General features: G+C 43.8%; 1 protein-coding gene across 1 annotated transcript in view; it reads left to right on the top strand.

The window, feature by feature from the left end:
* The window catches only part of NEURL3 (neuralized E3 ubiquitin protein ligase 3), a 12,370-nt gene extending 7,267 nt beyond the window's left edge, over positions 1-5,103 (top strand). Inside the window, exons 2-3 of the mRNA XM_060683302.2 lie at positions 1,907-2,404; positions 3,098-5,103. Of these exons, the coding sequence (XP_060539285.2) occupies positions 1,907-2,404; positions 3,098-3,369 (770 nt within the window). The 3' untranslated portion in view covers positions 3,370-5,103. The remainder of the gene's footprint in view (positions 1-1,906; positions 2,405-3,097) is intronic.
* Positions 5,104-8,671: the final 3,568 nt, after the last annotated feature.

Below are 8,671 nucleotides of genomic sequence, written 5' to 3'. Positions count from 1 at the left end.
CTCCAATGAAGTAAAGGATTGCTCCAAAGAAGAGGGGGGTCAACCTATTTCCCAAAGCACCAGAGGGCAGGACAAGAAACAACGGATGGAAACTACTCAAGGAGAGAAGCAACCTGGAATTAAGGAGAAATTTCCTAACACCGAGAACAATTAATCAGTGGAACAGCTTGCCACCAGAAGTTATGGGTGCTCCATTACTGGAGTTTTAAGAAGAGACAGTCACTTATCTGAAATGGTTCTCCCGCTCGAGCAGGGGGTTGGATTAGTTATTAGTTATTAGTGGATTAGTTATTCTGTTGTTCTGAATCAGTTTATCTCTGGCCTGGATTTTTGGCATCAAGAAAAGGTTCAGATGTGTAACCTCTAACCTTGGCTCTTTAGCATATGCCGTTTTATTGGGAAATTAACTTCTCCTTGCATTGTTAGTTTAACGCCTGTGACAGAGTGAAAGTGAAAGTAACTCAATGACTTATTTCCTCTAAATGCACTTGGTTTTTTTTAATTATTATTCATTCCCACACGAGGCTTATCTTGTATTTTTCCACAAGTATAAACGTTAATCCTTTATCTGCAATTTCCCTTATCTGCAACAATAAACTCATACAAAGCTGGCAGGAGATCTGAAAATGAGGCCCTTGTGCAGTTCGAAAGCATTTGACGGCTTCCGGTCTCCACCCACCAAACCTGTTTTGCTCTCCCAAGGGAGCTGAGCACCTTGAGAAGGTGCTGAGTGCTCTTAAGGTCAAAACGTTCCCAGATCCTCCTTAGCGTCCCAGAAAAATCACGGATTTAAGGATTTGCAAACTCTGCACTCAGCGGATGCTCTTAATATGGGCATCCCTCTGATGTCCTCCAACGAAGTTAAGCAGAACCTCCGGGGGCCATGACTCACCATCATCACAGTAATAAAACACGGAGCATAAAACATAAATTCAGGTAACTTTATTGCAGTCATTAACCAAGCGGAAAAGAACATGGAATCACAGGGACCTCAGAGGTCTTCTAGTCCAACCCATTGCTCAAGCAGGAAACCTTATACCATCCAGGTGAAATCTCTTCTTGAGAACTTCCACTTCTGGAGGCAAGCTGTCCCACTGACTCATTGTTTTCACTGAACAAATATTCTGCTTACCTCCTAGGCTGGACCTCTCTTTAACAAGCTTCCACCCATTATTTCTTGTCCTGCCCTCAGGTGCTTTGGAGAGTAGGTTAATCTCTTTGTGGCAACACCTTAAGTACCGGAAGACAATAACCAGGTCCCTCTTAATCCTTCTTTTTGTTGGGCTAGTCTAGACATACCTCGCACCTTTTAACCTCCATATCCTTTATCATCTCCGCTGCTGCTCTTCTCTGCACGCTTTCTACCGTGTTTTCCCCAAAATAAGACCTGGTCTTATATTAATTTTTGCTCCAAAAGACGCATTAGGGCTTATTTTCCGGTTAGGTCTTATTTTGGGAGAAATACAGTACTAAACACCTGTCTGGTTGACAATCTTAATTGGGGCTTATTTTGGGGGTAGGGCTTATATTACGAGCATCCTGAAAAATCATGCTAGGGCTTATTTTTCTCCCCCTGGGGGTCGCCAGCCGGCATTGTCTGGCCGACGGCACCCTGAGGAGGCCCTCTCTGTGGGAGCGAACTGGCCGGTGGGAGGCAATTGGTGGAAGAAGGCGGTCCCGTAAGTACCCCGGCCCTAAGCCATGGAGCGCTTTAAAGGTGATCACCAACACCTTGAAGCCACCCGGAAGTCCACCGGAAGCCAATGCAGCTCATGCAGGAGAGGAGTCACATGGGAGTCGCATCGTCGCGCCCCAATGTTCTTCATTGATGCCAACGGGTTCCCTTGAGGACTTCTGGTCTCTCTCCTTTCTATGTTTGTATTCGTGATGTTTCATGTCTCCACAGAATCGGAGTGTTTTCTCGAAGCTTCCTACAGTCCGCTGTTCTTCCATCCTTACATCAAAGGATCCCAGGTTATCCTGGACGAATCTTGCTGTACAGTAAGTAGAGTAGACACGTTCCACGATGGTATCGTCTTCTCCAACCGGCCCGTAGAGCTTTATGAGAAAGTGACGTTGAAAATCTTACAAGAAGACCAGAAGTGGCAAGGGGGTCTACGGGTGGGCTTCACCTGGAAAAACCCCTGCCTTCAGTCCGGCGACCTGCCTCCGTTTCTGTGCCCAAACCTGGTCGCCCAAGGGAAGACCCGTGCGTGTGTTTTACCAGATGAATATATCGAAGAAGAGACCATAATCAGCTTCTGGGTGGACAGCTGGGGCTGCGTTTTCTGCAGCACCAACCTTGAGGCCGAAGGCTCCTTCCTCTTCAACGGCGTCTCGGTTAAATCTCCTCTTTGGGCCGTTGTGGACGTCTACGGAAGAACCAAAGCGGTCCAACTTCTCGGTAAGCAACTGCAGGCCGGACAATTTGCCTTGTGTGGCTTTTTTAGGGCAGAGGAAGGCCGGTGGAGTGACCAACAGCCCTGTTTTCTCTCTCTCTCCCTCCCTCCCTCCAGAACTGTCTCACTTAGCAACAAATGTCTCACAGTGACAAAATAACCTAGTTCTCTCTTTGTCTCTCTCTGTGTCTCTGTCTGTTTCTGTCTCTCTCCCTCCCACTCTGTCTCTCTCCTTCCCTCTCTCTCTCCATCTCCCTTAAGAACTGTCTCGCTTAGCAACAAATGTCTTGCTTAGTGACAAAACAGCCCTGACAAAACAGCCCCGTTCCCTCTGTCTGTCTGTGTCTCTCTCCATCTCTCTCTCTCTCCACCCATCTGTCTCTGTCTTCCTTAAGAACTGTCTCGCTTAGCGACAAAACATTTGGGTTCAATTGTGCTCATAAGTCGAGGGCTCCCTTATGGATAGGACATACGTTCCCCTTCAAGGGCAAAAGTTCCATTTTGTTTTAAAGCCATTATGCGACAATGACGCACACACAATCCGCAAGGCTTGTTGGCTTTAAGCATGGGGTGTGGAAGCCTGCAAGGAGGCAAAAAGGAGCCTCTAGGAGTTAAAAGTCCGCCAGTCTTAAAGTCGGCAAGGTGGGCTGGACACCCCCGTTTTAAACTTTCCCGTTGAAATATTTGTGCCTCCGCAGATCCCGCCTGCTTGGAGTTCCAGGAAAGAGCTGAAGAAAACACTGTGGAAGATTGCATGGTCTGTTTTGCGTCCCAGGCCAGTACCATGATGTTCCCTTGCCATCACACCGGCTTCTGCTCCAGATGCTCCTTGAAGATTTTCAGAACCAGCGGCCGCTGCCCTCTCTGTCGGGAGGCGGTGAAGAAAATCCTCTGCGTCTCCGTTTTGGCGGAGAACAACGGCCTGCCAAGCTGGTCGGGGAAATCAGAGCAGATCTGTTCCCTGCGGTGACAAAACTCCTGAAATAGGTCCGTCCTCATAGGAAAGGGCAGGGAATTGGAAAGGCGAAGAAAGCCATTTTTTTAAAAAAAAAAAATTATTTATATGCCGCCCTTCTCCAGAGACTCAGGGCGCTTTACAATGCCTTAAGCAATAGCCTTCATCCTTTTGTATATTTTATACAAAGTCAGCTTATTGCCCCCACAAACTGGGTCCTCAATTTACCTACCTTTGAAAGGATGGAAGGCTGAGTCAACCTTGAGCCTTGGCGAGATTCGAACTTAAAGTAATTGCAGACAGCTGGTGTTAATCACAATGCTATCAGTCTGCTGAGCCACCAGGCCCTTTGGGGGTGGGGAGACCAAAATAATAATAAAAATTAAGAAAAGCAGTGTTTGCTTAGAAGGGACAGAGGCGACGGACGGGGTTGCTAGTTGGATGAAGGAGCTGAATTGCTGGGACCGCTGTGGAGATGGACAAGAGCCACATGTTTGAATATGCTACACCTCTTCGTTCTTTAAAAAAAAACTCAAAACAGTTCTCACGCTTCCTCGCAAACTGGCACGAGGCCGACAGCTTTGAAATTGATTTCCAGGACTTTCCGGGCAGGGGAATCACCAGTGCTGTCTGTTCTCAGAGCAACAAGAATCAGGAAGGGCTTGTTTGAACATTTCTAAGGCTACGCAAGCCGTCAAAAAATGTGGTTAGCTATGCCTTGCCAGGGAACTGGGCAAAAAAGACCATTCACAGGTTAACCAAAACCTTTTGGGAATCTGGTTAAGTCTGCTAGCCGCCTTCTGGCTTCCTTGTGGTCATTGATGTTGCCTGAGAATGAGGGAATTTTTATCTTTGGGAGAATGGAATTTCGTTCAGCCCAACAGTTGCGGCCTTCGGGAGGAGGGGGATAGGACCAGGCTTGTAAATAAACAGCATTGCAAGAACGGACAGTCGAATTCCAAATTTAAGGAGTCACCGGAGGGAGGGAAGAGACATCAAGAGAGGAATTCTACTTCAGAGCAAAAAACAAAGCGGGGGGGTGGGTGGGACTTTTATTGTTTCTCCTGCTCGGTGGGATGGGAACTCTCCCCCTCTTGCAGGAAACATCTGGAGATTTAGGTCTTCGAGACCCAAAAACAAAGGGATGATTTCCTGTGATTTGTTGTTTCAAAATCAAACCATTTCAAAGTTGGCAGGGCCTGCATGTTGGGTGAACCATGGAGAAAGAGAGAAAGAAAGAAAGAAAGAAAGAAAAAGAAAGAAAGAAAGAAAGAAAGAAAGAAAGAAAGAAAGAAAGAAAGAAAGAAAGAAAGAAAGAAAGAAAGAGGGAGGGAGGGAGAATGAAAGAAAAAGAAAGGGAGAGAGAAGGAAAGAAAGATAGAGAGGAGGGAGAGAGAAATAGAGAAAGAAAAACAAAAAAGAGAAAGAAAGAGAGAGAGAGAGAGACAGACAGACAGAAAGAAGGAAAGAATCTTTTGCAATCTTAGATGATCATGTTTTGGTAGAGGTTTCTTCATCAGAGGTGCTGTGTTGAGCGAACACCTTTTGGATGATGAAGGTTGCAAAATTAGCGCAAGCTTTCTGGTTTTTCCAGGACCTTTCAGGCACAATGATTAACAATCCAAGCATCCATCCGTCATGGCTGCGTCATAGCACGTTAAGAACAAATTGAGTCCTGGGTCTAGATGTGAAAATCAAAGCTTGCTCAGAAGGACAAATGAGATCTCTCACATTCTCCCATTTTGGGAATTTTTTTTTTTTAAAAATCATGTAATTAAACTTAAAAGAGTTTCATCTTCTCAACGATACAGATTTCTTAAGCGGGTGGGGTGGGTACATGGTGGGAACTGATAACCCAACCTGCCTTGGAAGAAAAATGAATAACAAATGTCATTGAATTGGTTTCAATCTGCTCTTAAAGACACAGGCCAGAGCCAATTTAAAAAGAAAAAAAAACCCCAGTAACATCATGCTCTAAAGAATTAAAGATAGAAACAATTGGAAATTTAAAATATTTTAGAGATGATTTTCTAAATGGCAAGAATTCAACCTGGATCAGCTGTTTCTGTTAATAGTGTGTTGTTTTTATACTCGTTTCTCTGTAATAAAAAAAAAAAATCTGTAATTTTTATAAAGAATTTGTAATAAATGGTCGAGATACCAGCCTCTAGGATCCTTTTTTTTCTTAAAAATGGGTATAAAGAGGTGATGTTCGAAGATGCATAACAGGAAATGTGGAAAGAAAGAAAGAAAGAAGAAGAAAAAAAAAATATATCAAAGAACCAGTTTCTTTAACAGCCCATTTCTAACAAGGGCAATCCAGTTAAGAGGAAATTGCTACGCAGGATGTGAAGGCCACAATTTGACAGCTAATATTGCATTGTTGAAAGGATCTGCTTGAAAAGACCTGATGTCCATTTTGCTGGGTGATGCAGAGTAAAAGGTGGAGAAGAGGAAACCTGTCTCCTTTTTCCTGTCCGAATCATCCTGCAGATGTCTGACACCTTCATCTGCCTTTCCACCAACCACAAATAAAAAGGATACAGTATTATATTCACATGCTCTGATGCTAAGGAGTTCTACTCCCCCTCCCCACCTGAAAGGAACTCTGTCCCAACTGCCAGTTGCTTTATATTAATACACTCTGACGCTACCCCTTCACTAAACTGGGTGTGGGTGTGGCCAGCACGTGACTCATCCGGTCTGCGGGCTGGGACATTTTACTCCCTCTCCCCCTCTGTTCCAACTACCAGTTGCCTTATATTAACGCGCTCTGATGCTACGGAGTTACACATTCTACATTAAGCTTCAGGCTTTAAATGTCAATTTATCACGCCCGATCACATAGTTTCATAGCGAAGCACGGGCGTCCAGCTAATATACTCTTATGTATACACTCACGCACATATATATGTGTGTGCATCTTTAGTCCAGATTGTATAATGCTATTCTTAACAATAAAGAATCACCTGTTATTCAACAGCCACTTTCGTTTAGTAGAGAATGGAAGGGATTTCCCCACAAAACAATGGAAGGAAATCAAAAGCTTTATCAGATTTCATGGATAATAGATTTTCTTAGAAGAAAAGTCAAGTGTAAAAGTGGATGAAGACTTATATCAAATTAGCGAGGGGCACGTGACCTGGGTTTTGCAATTTGTTAACTAACACAGTTATTTTATATTTTAATATTTGAGTTATTTTTCTATATTAAGGGTCATTACAGATTGGAAAGTAGGAAAACTTTTATCCTACGGTTGTATGGATTGATCGAGATCGCTTCTAACATTCCTAAACTGAAAAGAGAATTTACAGAAGGATGTCTGATAAGAAAAAAGTTTCTTAGTATCAACTGGCATCTAGTTATCTCATTTCAAACAAAGTTTGTGGTTGATTTACGGTGCAAGGCAGGGTTACTCTTATCTTGACCAACCAACTTTCCTCTTTCGTTTTTGTTAAGTATAAAAAAGGAATATAAGATGGGGCTCAAGGTTCTCTCTCCTTTTTCATAGAGACACCCCCCCCACTTTATGATCTTCCAACTGGTTGCTTATTGGGAAGGTAAACTGAGGCAGAATCTAGGGCCAGATCTGGCTATCACTAGGCAGAGCAAAACCTTGGTTGATTTGACAGATTAACAGAGTTGGAAGGGACCTTGTAGGTCATCTAGTCGAACCCCCCACCCAAGCAGGAGACCCTACACCATTTCTGACAGATGGCAGTCCAGTCTCTTCTCGAAAGCCTCCAGTGATGAAGCTCCCACAACTTCCGAAGGCAACTTCTGATCCATGGATTGATTGCTCTCACTCTTTTGATCCTAAAAAGCTAAGCAGTTGAGCCTCACCGAAGGAACAGGACACGAGGTGCTCACCAATAATGCTGTACGCCAGGAAGTGGTAACTAAACATTTGGAGAGATCCGATTCACAAAAGCTTTCTAGAGAGTCAAGTGGCGTGCCAACTATTTAAGCTACCATGCCTTTTTTTTTTTAAATTAAGATATTAAGTTTTAAAACATAGTGGCCGAAAATAAGAAAGCACCTGTAAAATTAAGAGAGGGGAAAAAAACCCAGTAATTGAGTAATCAGGTTGCTGGGTTAGTTTTGTGCCCTCCTGGTAACAGTTCGACTTTAGTTCAGATTGGGCTCCTGCAAATACCTTCAGAAGCTGTGGGAGCTTCATCCCTGGAAACTTTCAAGAAGAGACTGGACAGCCATCTGTCAGAAATGGTGTAGGGTCTCCTGCTTGGGGAGGTGGGGTTAGACTAAAATTTAAAGTTTATTAGATTTCTATACCGCCCTTCTCCCGAAGGACTCAGGGCGGTGTACAGCCATATTAAAACACATAGATTTATAAAATTTAAAACCAATTTAAAACCCTGAGATGACCTACAAAGTCCCTTCCAACTCTGCTTAGCGACCAATGTCTTGCTTAGTGACAAAACAGCCCTGTTCTCTGTCTGTGTCTCTCTCCATCTTTCTCTCTCCACCCATCTGTCTCTTCACTTAAGAACTGTCTCTCTTAGCGACAAAACATTAACTCCGTTAATCTGTTAAATCAACCAAGGTTTTGCTCTGCCTAGTGATAGTCAAATCTGGCTCTAGATTCTGCCTCGGTTTACCTTCCCAATAAGTAACCGAGTTGGAATATCATTTAAAACCAACTAATCTGTAGCCAGCATGGCTTAAAACCCCCAGACTTGAAGTCCGACGCAAAATCACAGAGCCCCAGAGTAGAAAAGGCTGCCTCCCTTCGGCCTTTTTCTTTATTTCAGGCAGTTGTTTTAAAACCCTTCCTGGCTAATCCAACAATTTAACAGATGCCGTAATAATTAGATCTGGAAGCCAGAGAAATTTGCCTCCGGCTCTTTAAGCGATGTGAATCATCCGAGGTCTTAGAAACTTTCTAACAAGAAGTGCCAATGGTGAATTAGTCATTAAAAAAAACAAAAAACCCCGAGATCAGGGAGAGAGGCCGGTGGAAAATTTCCTTTGGGAGGAACCAAAAGACAATCACATGAAAAGCTATCAAGTTCACGCAGTCGGGTGCCAAAAGGAATGGAAAATTTTCCCCAATTCCTTTTCCCCACCAGTCACGTGGCTGCTTTTCTCTTCTCTGCCTTCCGCCCTCCTTTGCAAACAAGCCGATGTACAAATCGCATTATTATTCCTTAATTTTTTTATTTTATTAAAATACAGAAACAGCCGTGACTTGTGGATGGAGGAATGTTTGCTCCCGGGAAATCATTACACGTAACATAAACACCATAATGAAAGTTCAGAGGGAGAGCGGGAGCCGGCCCCGCCTCTGAAAAAAAGG

This window comes from Pantherophis guttatus, chromosome 9 (assembly GCF_059756535.1).
Source record: "Pantherophis guttatus breed Tessera chromosome 9, ASM5975653v1, whole genome shotgun sequence".
In the NCBI taxonomy this organism is placed as follows: Eukaryota; Metazoa; Chordata; class Lepidosauria; order Squamata; family Colubridae; genus Pantherophis; species Pantherophis guttatus.
This window is presented reverse-complemented; position numbering and strand designations above follow the sequence as displayed.